Source organism: Mus caroli, chromosome 11 (assembly GCF_900094665.2).
Source record: "Mus caroli chromosome 11, CAROLI_EIJ_v1.1, whole genome shotgun sequence".
NCBI lineage: Eukaryota > Metazoa > Chordata > Mammalia > Rodentia > Muridae > Mus > Mus caroli.
The window spans coordinates 57,354,605-57,368,245 of NC_034580.1; the positions used below are offsets into that span (position 1 = coordinate 57,354,605).

A 13,641-nucleotide genomic window follows, 5' to 3' on the forward strand; every position below is an offset into this window, starting at 1 on the left:
GCTCCCAAGCCCTCCTGGACTAGCCCTGTGCACCCTGAGCACCCAGAGTCCGCGTTTTCACAACTCACACGAACTGTAATCATTCAGTCTCTGGTTGTAAGTGCTGTTTGAGTCTGGTCTCTTCTCAGTGTGGCTGCAGGCATCTTAATAGGGCCCGCTATGTTACTCTGATCTGAAGTGATAAGCCTCCGAAGGAAAAGTCAAAGTTCAAAGAAATATGTCATAGTAATAGCATTAATGTCAGAAATATTTATTTTCTAAAAGATCACACAAAAATTGGTAGGAAGGGAGAAGGTTAAGTTTCTTACATGAAACCTGGGTTAAGGCAGAGCTGCCTAAAGAAATGGTGGCTGGAGTGAACCTCAGAGACATGGGGAGTGGAGATGGTAGCCCAGGCAGGCCTGCACAGCGACATACACCCATGCAACCTACAGGGCTGCTGCCCTGCTCACTCCTTTGACATGTTCTTGATGGTCTTGTGCTCCTTCATGGCTCGCTCCCAGTCACTGCCATTGAACTCCTCAGTGATCACACTCCGTACAGTGCCTTCGTCCAGGCAGTGGGGGGCGATTCCTAGGGGCAAGTGGAACAGAGAGAGGGGTTCCAAGTGTGGGTAAGACCAGAGAATGTGTCAGACAAGCCCTCACCAGCAAGCACCATTATCCCACACGGGAGCTACCTCAACAGCAGCTCATGAGGATGACTTGTGGCCTGCTGATTACTAACATCGCTCTAGTCGGCCTTCAGTGCTCTGGCTTAGGGTCCTCACCTCCCACATGAAGAGCTGATGCCCCGAGTGAAGGACAACCAATGCTACACAGCACTCACAACTACACTGAGGCGTGGGGGCAGAGCAGAGCTCAGTGGTAGAACACTTGCCTGGTATGTTCCAGATCCTGTCTTCAGTCCCTAATACATTTAAATGGGTGAGGGCCATTAATATGGAAAATATTAGGAAGGTTCAGACCTGGCACAATCTCTTTTGTGTGGCAGCCTGGAAAATTCTCAGACTTTTCCTGGGTTTAGATAAAGAATTAAATATTTCCCAACTTATATAGGACTTTATAACTATATAACACAGGACAACCCAACAAATGAACAACAACAAAAACCCCTTTCTTTCTTTTTTTTTTTGCTTTCGAGACAGGGTTTCTCTGTGTAGCCCTGGCTGTCCTGGAATTCACTCTGTAGACCAGGCTGGCCTCAAACTCAGAAATCCACCTGCCTCTGCCTCCCAAGTGCTGGGATTAAAGGCGCGTGCCACCATCGCCCGGCCAAAAACCCCTTTCTTGTTCCAAGGTACCAGAACTTGGTGGACCAGGAACCAGCAGACCTTGGGGTAAGGAGACTAGCATGACGTCATGCCTTCTCCTCTCTTCGACAGAAAGCAGGCATAGGCATAGCCACAGGTGCACCCACAGCTTCCCGTGGGGCTATGACACAGGGTCAGTCAGTCTCCATTTACCCTAAGGGCAGTTTGTATCCACCCCACCTCCAGGTCAAGCAGGGCCTGAAGACGGCCCTAGAGGCTTCTCTTGCTTCTTTTTAAATAAATAGATTTATCTTCTGTGTAAGGAAGGGTGTTTTGTCTGCATACATGTCTGTGTACCAAGTATATGCATACATGCATGCTTGGTGCCTGCAGAGAACAAGAAAGGGCACTGGGCCCCTGACAGTTACAGATGGTTATGAGCTGGAAACCAAACCCAGGTCCTCTGCAAGATCACTCAGAGAACTTAGCCACGGAGCTGATTTGCCAGCTCCCCCATATCTTTATTTTTGAGTTGGGGGCTGGGAGGTCTCTAGCCTAGGTTAACCACAAAGTAGCTACATAGCTGAAGATGACCTTGAACTTTTGATCACTCTGCCTTCACCTCTCAAGGGCTGGGGTTAGCACCCCTTGCTTTCTTGCTGCTTTTTTCAAGATAGGGTCCCACTATGTGGCCCTGGCTGTTCCGGAACTCACTCTGTAGATCAGGCTGGCCTAGAACTCACAGAGATGCACCTGCCTCTACCTCCCAAGTACTAGGATCAAAGATGTTCACCACCACATCCACACTTGGCTCTTCCTCTTCCTCCCTTTTTTTTTTTAACTGTGACATGAAATCAAGTGTACAATCCATCAGAGCAGTAGCCATTGTATAGAACTATTTTTTTTTTCTGAACAAACTAAACTTTTTTATTTATCTATTTAGGGACAGGGTGAGGATCATGCATGCCAGGCAAGTGTTCACTCTCCCACTGAGTGACAGCCATAGCCCTTACTTTTGTTGTTGTAAAATATCAGCAACAGCCATCATTCTGGCTTCTTCCCTCCCTTTATATTGTCACTGTTCCAGTGGCCTCCCAAGCAGCCTGTGCCCATTTCCTACCCCATCTTGGTTTTTTTTTTATATTAAATTTATTTTTATTTTATGTGTATAGGTGTTTAGCCTGCAGATAGGTTTGTGCACCACGTGCATGCAGTGCCCACAGAGACAAGAGGAGAGTGTCAGATTCCCAAGACTGGAGTTACAGATAGAGATTGGGAGTAGAACACTGGTCCGCTGGAAGGACAGCCAGTGGTCTTAACCATTCAGCCTCTCTCCACCCCATCCTACTGATCTTCTCTGTACGCTGCAGGTCTCCCCACAACCCAACAATACCAGTGATAAAAACCACCTATAGATGGACAGGTTTACCATAGGCCCAGACACTGGACCAGAGCTCATCAGAGGAGGCTTATTTTTCTGACGCATGCCAGGACCATCTGTCCAACTACGTGGACTCTAGGCACCTCGGGGTCCCAAGCCCGCAGACCCCCTTCACTCACCAAAGCCCCCGGGGTTGGAGCGCGGAGTATAGAAGCTCTGGACACCACATCTCTTGCAGAAGGTGTGCTGGGCTTTGTGCGTGTTAAAGGTGTATGTGGTTATGCTCTCAGCACCCTGGGAGAACAGGGACAAATAGACACATTGATCATTTCATGTTATTAAGAGTCAATCTTTTGAAAGGTTAGTGGGAGTGCCCCCTTTGTACAGTTCTCTGGGTTTTGGGGACAGCTCCTGATTCCTAGAAAAGACCGAAAGCCTCTTGAAGTCAGGGACCCATCTGTATTTCCCCAGACACGATTCACGCCGGAGCGTGACAGTCTAAGAATCTCTTCTGCCAAACACACAGTGAAGAAGCCATCCTCAGGCCTCCGCTGACGTCAACCAGAAGACCCACCCATAAGAGATCCGAGGGACTGGATCTCTGTGTCTAAAGAAAACAGTGGCCAAGATCTTATGGGCACTCCTGACTTTAAAACTCTTTGCCACATGCCATAGGCAAAGAGTTAGTTTTCTTTCTTTCTTTTTTTAACGTGGGAGGGCCCGGACCACTGTAGTCAGTGTTACTTCCGGGCATTAAGTCCTGAGATGTCTTTTAAAATGATTTATTTAATTTTATGTGGATTGGTATTTTGCCTGCATGTACATTTGTGTGAGGGTGTCACATCCCCTGGATCTAAAGTTGCAGACAGTTGTGAGCTTCCACGTGGGTGCTGGGAATTGAACCCCGCTCCTTTGGAGGAACACCCAATGCTCCCAACCAGTGAGCCATTTCTCCAGCCCCACAGTTAGTGCCCTTAGTGGACAATATGAATGAAAAAAGGACAAAGTATAGGAATGGACAACTGAGAGAGAGAAGGGAAGATATGAGTGATGTTTACATGGATGACCTACAACAAGATACTTTTTAAAAAAAAGATTTACAAAAAAAGATTTATATTTATATGAGTATAATTTATATTTATACGAGTATACTATAGCTGTCTTCAAACACACCAGAAGAGTGCAATGGATCCCATTACAGAAGGTTGTGAGCCACTATGTGGTTGCTGAGAATTGAACTCAGGACCTCTGGAAGAGCAGTCAGTGCTCTTAACCACTGAGCCATCTCGCCAGCTCCACAAGACATTTCTTTTTATTTTATGTTATTTTATTTTTTATTAGATATTTTCTTCATTTACATTTCAAATGCTATCCCAAAAGTCCGCTATACACTCCCCCCACCCTGCTCCCCTACCCACTCACTCCCACTTCTTGGCCCTGGCTTTCCCCTGTACTAGGGCATATAAAGTTTGTAAGACCAAGGGGCCTCTCTTCCCAATGATGGCCGACTGACTAGGCCATTTTCTGCTACATATGCACCTAGAGACACGAGTTCTGGGGGTACTGATTAGTTCATATTGTTGTTCCACCTATAGGGTTGCAGACCCCTTCAGCTCCTTGGGTACTTTCTCTAGCTCCTCCATTGGGAGCCCTGTGATCCATCCAGTAGCTGACTGTGAGCATCCACTTCTGTATTTGCCAGGCACTGGCAAAGCCTCACAGGAGACAGCTATATCAGGGTCCTTTCAGCAAAATCTTGCTGGTGTATACAATAGTGTCTGTGTTTGGTGGCTGATTATGATTTTGGTTTGAATAGGTTCGGCCCCTACAGATTCATGTGTTTCAAAGCTTAACCAAGTCCTCGTAGCTTGCCTATAGACTGATCTTATTAAGGCTTTTTCTTTTTTGTTTCTGTTTTTGTTTTGTTTGTTTTTTGAGACAGGGTTTCTCTGTATAGCCCTGGCTGTCCTGGAACTCACTTTGTAGNCCAGGCTGGCCTCGAACTCAGAAATCCGCCTGCCTCTGCCTCCCGAGTGCTGGGATTAAAGGCGTGCGCCACCACGCCCGGCAGCTTTTTCTTAAGTAAGGCTCCCTCCTCTCTGATGATCCTAGTTTGTATAAAGTTGATAAAGAACTTTCTAGCACAGGCCAAACAAAGAAAAATGAAGGTCATTAGATTTGTTATTGGTGTTTTCTGCCTGGCAAGAAGTCAAGGACTGAGCCATGTGGCAGACTTCTCCCTCTCCCTCTCTCTCTTTTTTTTTTAAGCAAGAGTCTCATGATGTAGAGCTGGCCGTCCTAAAACTCACTGCGAAGGAGGTTGGTCTCAAATACAGAGATTTGCCTGCCTTTGCCTCCTACGTGCTGGGACTAAAGGCATGCACCACCACACCTAGCTCTATGTGGAAAATTTTGATGATGGTAGGCCATGCATTCTAGTCAGGAGCAAAGCACATGGAATCAAATTGGTGGGTGCACAGATTAAGAGGAATAGGGTATCACTGGGACCCCTGAGTTCTTGGATTTGCAGCAGTGGACTCCTGTCCTGATTTCATTTAAGAAATTGTATTATTTTATGTGTGTATGTCTGTGCACCACATGCATACAGTGCCCTCAGGACTAGAAGGCAGCATCTGATCCCCTGGAACAGGAGTTACAGATGGTAGTAAGCTGCTGTGTGGGTGCTGGAAATAAACCCTGGGTGCTTAGTAGGAGCAGCCAGTGCTCTTAATGTAAATGAGATCAAGCCAGGAGTGCAGGGCTGCAAATGCACAAGTGACAGGGTAAGCCAGCCAGGGAAGTGGCCCGCACAAGTCTTCGGTGAGGAGATTAAACGTGGACACACCTGGGGATATAGCTCAGCGACACAGTGCTTGCCGAACATGTGCTAACACTGAATTTAACAAAAAGAAAGACAATGAAAACACTATGATTTTTTTCAACTAGGAAATGATAAAGTAGTTTATCAACAGAACAGCTTTTCTGTTTGTTTTGTTTCTCTAGACAGGATTTCTTTGTTTGGCCCTGGCCAGCCCTGAGACCCTCCCAAGCTCTGAGAATAAAGGCACACACACCTGGCCAGATGGGTTTTTTGCTTCCCCAACCTCAACCAGTTTTTCCTGAGACAGGATATAGCTACATTGCTCAAATCGGCCGCACTCACAAAGGACTGGGCCCTCTCTCACATCAATTACTAGTTAAGAAAATGCCCTACAGACCTGCCTATAGCCCAGTCTCACTGAGCCATTTTCTCAATTGAGGGTCCCTTGTCTCTAGTAACTCTAGCTTGTGTGAGGTTAACATAAAATTAGCCAGCACATTAACTTATGTAATATTTTGGTAAAAATGTATTAACAATCAAACCAACAAGGTTGCATGCACTTGGAGTTATAGGTACTTAGGAAAGTGAGGCAGGAGTGTCTCTTAGAAGCACAGGCGGCAGTCTGTGCCACAGAGCAAGATCCCATATTTAAAATAAATAAGTGGGAGATGACTCAGATGTTTAGATGCATATATATATATATATAAAATAATATGTACAGGGCCAGAAACATAGCTCAGTTATTACAGGGCTTGCCTAGCATCCATGAAGCCCTGGGTTCAATCCCCAGCCTGGGACACAAGAGACTAAGTCAGAGAGAAGGGTGACAGGAGGAGAGGAGGAAGAATACTCAATAAGAAAGTGCATCAAAATAGCAGTGACTACCTTGGAATACTTTTATTTCTCTTATATTTTTTCAAAAGTAACATGGGTTATTCAGATACTTCTTCAGTTTTCAAAATGACTTTTATTTTTGTGACTCTCTGAATTTGAAAATGTTTCTACAATGACATCAAGTAAGTTTTGGAAATCAAAAGGCAGGAAGGCATAGTGGTATACGCCTGCGAGCCCAGCCCTCCAGAGGCAGAAGCCAGCCTGGCTGTGTCAAACAATTTATCAATTCAAAAAGTAAGCAAATAGGGATTAATGAGATGCCTCAACAGGTAAGGATGCTGACCAAGGAAGCTGTGATTTGAGTCTGATGCCTAAAAACCCTGTAGAAGTAGAAGGAGAGAACTGGTTCCACCAAGCTGTTTGACCTCCACGTGTGTGTTGTGCCATGTGCCTACCCAATAAGTAGAACATTTAAATGAAAAAGAGAAACTACTAAGTCAGTCAAAGTATTCCTGTAGGCAAGATAGAGAGCCCAGTGTGGCAAAGCTACTAGCAATACTGTTCAGGCCCCAACACTTTTAAAAGAAAAACAAAAAACGTGAAAAATAATCAACCAGGAATAGTGGCACAACTCTGTGATTCCCTGCACTTGGGAGGCTTGGGTAAGAAGACTAGAAGTTTGAGGCTTAGCCTAGACTACACACTGAGGCTCCATCTAAGTAAAACAAACAAACAAACAAACAAAATCTCAAAGCCCTGACTTTAAAATGCCCTGCTGAGCTCTCTGTCCCTCACAGTTTATAGATAGCAGGCTTAAAAGATGGGGCAGGGTTCTACCCTCCTCCTAAGTACTAACCTTCAGGAGTTTGAACCGAGAAGCTGGAACAATGAAGTGTCTGTTCTGCTTCTTCTTGCAAATGCTACAGCTAGAGAGAGAGCAAGGGCCGGACCGTGAGTGTCACCTGCATTACCCACAGGCCCAAGCAGCCCAGCCCAATGCCTGCAGAACCAGCTGACCTCAAGTGGGACACCCTTCTCAGCACCATCCAGGGAAGAGGACTTAGGCAGCTGGACAGGCCACCTGAAGCCTCAGCTCTTCATGGCAGTGAAGCCTACTGGTGACAGAGCCAGCAGGGGAGACCACACAGCATTCAGCACTCCTGGACCTCATTTCTGCTGCCCCCCCTCCCGACCCTGAAGAGAAACAGTGGACTTAAAAGACACTCAGAAAATGGATTTCAGACACTGCTATACTATACTCTTGCGCCTCTTCAGACGGGCACATCAGAACGGAGGAAGGAGCCTTAGGCTTCCTCTAGTTCCACATAAGAAAATCAAGCTCCAAGCATTTTATCCGGAAATACCAAACTGGAAATTGAGCCAATACCTAGTTTTTGTTTTTGTTTTTTCCAACCCACTATTTTTGTCGGCTTTTCTCTCTCTACCCTAGGGACACTGCACCAGGGCATCCTGCGCACTAAGCAGGCATTCTACTTCTCAAGTGCACCTCCACCTTTTCTAAGAACTATAACTTTGGGACTATAGATGGCTCAGCAGTTAAGAGCTGTAGGTAGGAGGAGCAGTAGACTCTGGTGCAGCTCCCAGCATCCATCTGGTAGCTCACAGTTCCAGGGTATCCAACATCCTCTGAGGGGTATGTGGTGCAGATAGATATGCATTCATGTAAAACATCCACATGCATAAAAGAAGTAAGTTTTAAAATTTTTTTAACTTTATTCTGTTCTTTGAGATAGAGGAAGGGGTCATGTTAAAATTTTAACCTTATTTTATTTTTTGAGGCAGGGTCTCATGTACCCCCAGGCTGGCTTCAACACTTACTATAGAGTTGAAGATGGCCATGAACTTCTTTGCTTGCTTGAGAGAAGAATCTCATGTACACAAGCTGGTCACAACACTGATGCAGCTGAGGATACAACCCTGAACTTCTGATCCTCCTGTCTCTACCTCCCCCTGGGACTACAGGCATATAATCATGCCAAGTTTATGCAGTAGTGGGAACCAAACCCAGCTTTGTACATATTAACCAAAGGCTCTACCTCCAGCCCTAATTTATACTTTATTCTGACTTAGTATAGAATTCTCCAAGAAATTATGCCATAATGCTTCTTTCAAAATCTGGACTTCATTAGTGGCCTAGCCAGTTCTACACTTGAGGGGTATTTATGATTTACATAATAAATAATATTTATGGTATTTATTATCCATATAAGATCTAGATACAATTAGAGGGAAAAGAACTGGACCCTCTTGAATAAGTACATGCCCATAGCCAGTCCAGAAGGTAAAGCCTGTTCCTCTTCTATTATAATGCCAGGGAAGATGCTAAAAAGCAGGCTTTCGAGGGCTAGAGAGATGGCTCAGCAGTTAAGAGCACTGACTGCTCTTCCAGAGGTCCTGAGTTCAATTTCCAGCAACCACATGGTGGCTCACAACCATCTGTAATGGGATATAATGCCATCTCCTGGTGTGTGTGAAGACAGCTACAGTGTACTCATACATAAAGTAAATAAATAATTCAAGAAGCAAGCCTTCCACTGTTGGTGGTGGTACCATGGGCCTCATGCCAAGGACAGAGAGAGATCCAGCACACAAAAAGCTTCCGGGTATCCCCACCCGATCACTCCATGTAGTTTCACTGACAGACTCCTAAGAAGATTCCACTCGAGGTGGGATTCCCAGTAACCCAACCGGGAATTAAGGGCAGCCTGATCCACCTCTGCTAGTCACCCCTAAGTCAGTGGGATCAGTTGGAGGCACGAGCCTATAAGCCACAGCCCTGGAATCCCTGCTTTCTGTCACCTGAACTGTGCTGCTGTATAACTCTGTGGTTCAAACATACACGGGCTCCCGAACACACAAACTGTGGGTGTTACTCTGGATAACACAGAATGTTTAGCCTTCTCCCACTTTAAAAAAAAAAAAAAAAGTTATCCAGTGAGAAGACTTGGCAGGTAAAAGTACCTACCACCAGCCTAGTGACTCCATCCCACAAGTTGTCCTCTGATCTATGCACACAGTAAAAGAATTACATATAACACTTTTTTTTTTTTTTTTTTTTTTTTAGTTATCACTGAAAATTTCAAGTTGTACACATGGCAAAGAAGAGAACAATGAACCTTTGTGTCCTCGGTACCTGATGTAACAGTTATGTCCTTGGTACCTGATGTAACAGTTATCAGCTCATGGCCAACACTGTCTCATCCAGACCCCGACTCCCCACCTTGGTCTGAAACATGGCCTATTTTGCTCTTCAACTCTTCTAAGCCAATTTGGGAAGATAAAATACTCACTTGCAGTCAAAGATGTGTAAGTCTGCTGAAGCCCAAACTTCAAAACGAACTGCTCCACAGTGGCAGCCTCCTGTGTGCTTCACCAGGCCCTGGTACTCACTAAATGAAATAAAAACTAGAGCATAAAAATTTCTAAGAGACAAGCAGGGGTTTTATGGCCTGGCTCCTTCACGCTGTCTTTTTGTTCTTAAAATAAAGCCAGGCTCATTCATATATATATATATATATATATATATACATATATATATATATATATATATATATATATATATATACATACATATATAGGACAACCAGGTGCATCTCATAAAAGAGGTTCAGTATTTTCACTGGGAACTGTCTTGAATTTTATGCTGCCAAATAAAATATTCCCAGAATTCAGTAAATATGAGGCTATGAGAGAAGTCTGGCACATTTGCTCCCACTCCCAACATTTTTATTTATATGTCAACTGATTACTTTTTTTTTTTTTAATTATAAGCTTAGGACCAAGAAGAAACTTTACCAGCCTTAAGCAGCCACTAGGCAAACAGGCCAAATAATATTCAGTTTTGATTGTAATAAAGATGGTAACAAGTGGCTATGAAAAAGTAAGACAGGTCGCCCAGTTGCCTTCTGTGGGGCAACAAAGGCTTCTCTAACTCTGCTCACTCTCCTCACGCTTCCCAGGTCCATGGCTTTTCACACAACTGTATACAGTTGGAGCCAGCCCCATAACTCAACATTAAGATTCAATGGACATCCTGAAGCCCCTTCCCCAAAAGACTAAATATTCTGGCCAGAAAAAAACGAGACCATGTTGCTTCTGATTAACCTCCACAGGGAAAAACTGCCAATAGCAGCTTCAATTTGCCATCTGACTAAAGGCAAGACTGAAAACTCGCCCAGGTTTCTCTAACAAGTTAACATCTCATTTTCTTCTTCTATATGCAATGTTTATTGTAAAAAAAAAAAAACCAAAAAAAAAACAAAAAACCAAACAGTTTAATAACACAGTGAGAACCCTCCACCCCACCCCCCACATCATCCCACTTAGAGAGCTCCTATTTGCTATCCATTCCTCCAATTTTTTGCGATATTTGAACCAAATGTTAGTGTATATAACATACGTTTTCTTTGTATAAAAGTTAGCTTAATAATAGACCATGGAGTGGATGGATGTAAGCAAGCATACAGCACGCTAATCTGGTGAGTGAAATGCCTCTTTTCCTGCCAATGTTTTTAGTATCTTTTTTAAAGATCATTATCATTTTGTTTTAGGGGAAAATATTACCTAAACATTTTTGCTTTGTGTGTGTGTTTGGGGGGGGTGCTTTTTTGTTTCCTTTTGAGACAGGGTGTCAGTGCAGCTCAAGCTGGCCTCAAATTAACTATGTGGTCAAGGATGACCTTGAACTTGTAGATCTTCCTGCCTCTACCTTCCAAGCGCTGGGCTTACACACGTGGACCACCTTCTCGCTGGCTTGCTTCTGTTTTCCTCTCTTTCTCTTTCTCTTTGGAGAAAGGATCTATCTCTGTAGCCCAGGCTGCTCTTGAAATCACTGTACTCCTCCGCCTCGGCCTTCTGAATGCTAGGATTGCAGGCATGTGCTACTGTGCCCAGCTCTACTGAGTTTTATATAGTGTNCGGCCTTCTGAATGCTAGGATTGCAGGCATGTGCTACTGTGCCCAGCTCTACTGAGTTTTATATAGTGTCATTTAGATCTCCCAGTAGCTAGTACACAACAGGTTCTCCGTGTTATATTTCATTTTTTTTTAAGTTTTAACTGATTTTTGTTTTAATGTTTTAAAGCATTCAATTTATAGCCCACGAGGATAAAATTGAATAAACGAAACACATAGAAAGCTAAATAAATACTCCAGTTCTTAGAGGATCCACCAAAACCAAGAGAACTTATTCTGGAACAAAGACAAAAGAACATCTTGTTGTTATGGAAAGTAGTTCAGGTTGTTAAGCAATTGTTAGGTTAATGTTAGTTTTCTTTGTCTTTTATTGTTCTTTTTAATTCATCTGCGAGTGAGGACTATAAGACAAGGGTACTCGGTATTTCTCGGAGCACAATGGGTAGAGGAGGAAGGGGTTCACATCATATTTGCCAAAGAGCAGGTATCTGGCCAGAGTAGTCATCAGCTCTTTTCCCCAATAACGGACCTCAGATCTGCTCCTTAGGCCACCAAAGAAGCTGGAAGCACTTCAGAAGCACAGACCGGGGAGCTCAAAGAAAAGCCTGCCAGCCCGGACCCGGGATGAGAGCATAAAACCTTAGCTCCCCATTCCCCCTGCAAGCGCCCGTCCTGGACAGCGCTTTGCGCGCCTTTCCCTCCGAGATCAATAACCGCACCCCGCACCCTCCCTCCCGGGAACTGATCAGAACAACGGGCTTTCGCTCCTCGGGTCACTAAATTCTCCACTTCGACCTTTCCTCCCGCCCACTCCCCGAAAGCACGTGCAAAAACGGGTAAAACGGTCTTGGTAGCTGGCAAGCCCGGGGATGTCTGTTTTTTCACCCTGAGGGGCCCTTCCGCGCACTCAGCCCGCTACGGTCCGGAGCAGCCCGCCAACGGCTCAGCACTCAGCCCTCGGGTCCCGCCGCCCGTGCGCACCTCGCGTGTGCCGGCCCGCCGCCCCCGACACACTCACAAGGTGTCCAGCAGCAGCTTGGCGGCGCCCTCGAAGCTGAGCCGTTGCCGCTTCTGGAACGTCTCCCAGCGCTCCCGCTGCTCCCCCAGGTCGAGCGCCGACACCGAGGCGGCGGGGGTGACCGCCGGCGGCGGCTCCTCGGCGGCCGCCTCCTGGGCCCGCGGCGGTGGCTTGGGCCGCGGCTTTGCCGACGGCTGCGGACCGACCGCCCCGCCCCCGCCCCCGGCCCCGGCCCTAGTCCTGCTCCGGGAGCGCTGCGCGCGGCTTTCGCCGCCGCTCAAGCCCCCGGTGGTCCCCGAGCGCCGCTGCTCCCGCGGGCTGGTGGCCACGGCACTGCGCGTCCGCCGCATGTCTCCCTCAGCCGGGCTCGCAGGCCTCTCGGCTCTGCGCGCTCCCGCCGGCCGATGCGCGTCCCCGCCTCCGACAACCTGAAGGCCCCGGGGGTGGTGCGCGGCGCTCCGGAACACGCGAGCTGGGGACCCAACGAGAGACCCTGGGCCGTGGGGCCAGCCCAGCGCTGAGGGTCTAACAAGACCGCGCCTGCACCTGCGCTTGCAGGTAGCGGTGCCCGTTTGATCAGCGAAGGAGCTTCCAGTCTCCACTGACTCCAACCATACATTTCTAACTGGGGACCTGGGTCAGGCCTCAGTTCATAAATTCACGGCCACATCAGAGCTGGCACGCATGGGTGACTTAGTGGTTTCCAAGGTGGTAACACTACCAACTTGGCAGAGGCCATCATGTACCTAATGTGAGCTAACGTAGTAGGTAAATTGTCGGATATCTGCTACTGGAAGCATAAATGACAGCTGGAATCAGTTTGATCAATGGTCAACAGGTTTTTTGGTGGTTTTGTAGAACTGAGAATAGGACCCACAGCTTTGAGCAAGCACTCTAGCACTGAGCCACATTCCCAGTCCCAGATTTTGTTTTCAATTTTAAGTAAATGGATCCAGGATTACATTCCATTCATAAGCTTTTGCAGAATACCGTATTGACGTTTCAAGACAAAAATCCCAAGAACCTTCCACTGCGGCATCCTAGATAGTCTCCAAACCCTTTCAGTTGTTCTCACACTTTTTTTCTTCTTCTTTTTTTTTTAATTAGGTATTTTCTTTGTTTTGTTTTGTTTTTGAGACAGGGTTTCTCTGTCTAGCTCTAGCTGTCCTGGAACTCACTTTGTAGACCAGGCTGGCCTCGAACTCAGAAATCCGCCTGCCTCTGCCTCTCAAGTGCTGGGATTAAAGGCGTGAGCCACCACCGCCCGGCTCTTCTCACGCTTTTAAAGAAACGTTTTCTTTTACTCATTTTTGGTGCATTTTTCATTTTTCAACTTAGTTCTGTTTTTGTTGATTTCATTAGAATATAGTGTCCATTTATTATCTTTTTTTTTTTTTTTT

General features: G+C 46.0%; 1 protein-coding gene across 1 annotated transcript; it reads right to left on the reverse strand.

Moving 5' to 3' along the window:
* Positions 1 to 229: 229 nt before the first annotated feature.
* Cenpv (centromere protein V) lies at positions 230 to 12,643 on the reverse strand. The gene is made up of 5 exons (XM_021177226.1): positions 12,242 to 12,643; positions 9,600 to 9,698; positions 7,145 to 7,214; positions 2,813 to 2,927; positions 230 to 573 (listed from the first exon to the last, which is right to left on the reverse strand). Exons 1-5 carry the CDS (start codon positions 12,589 to 12,591, stop codon positions 449 to 451), a joined length of 759 nt encoding a protein of 252 aa, XP_021032885.1. The 5' UTR covers positions 12,592 to 12,643; the 3' UTR covers positions 230 to 448.
* Positions 12,644 to 13,641: the final 998 nt, after the last annotated feature.

What these genes read in the sequence shown, in the direction of transcription:
- Cenpv (XM_021177226.1), bottom strand. Translation starts at nt 12,591, where the DNA reads ATGCGGCGGACGCGCAGTGCCGTGGCCACCAGCCCGCGGGAGCAGCGG. An exon ending in TTACACATCTTTGACTGCAA is followed by an intron (nt 7,215 to 9,599) that starts GTGAGTATTTTA and finishes CTCTCTCTCTAG; the next exon opens with CTGTAGCATTTGCAAGAAGA. An exon ending in CTCCAACCCCGGGGGCTTTG is followed by an intron (nt 574 to 2,812) that starts GTGAGTGAAGGG and finishes ACTTGCCCCTAG; the next exon opens with GAATCGCCCCCCACTGCCTG.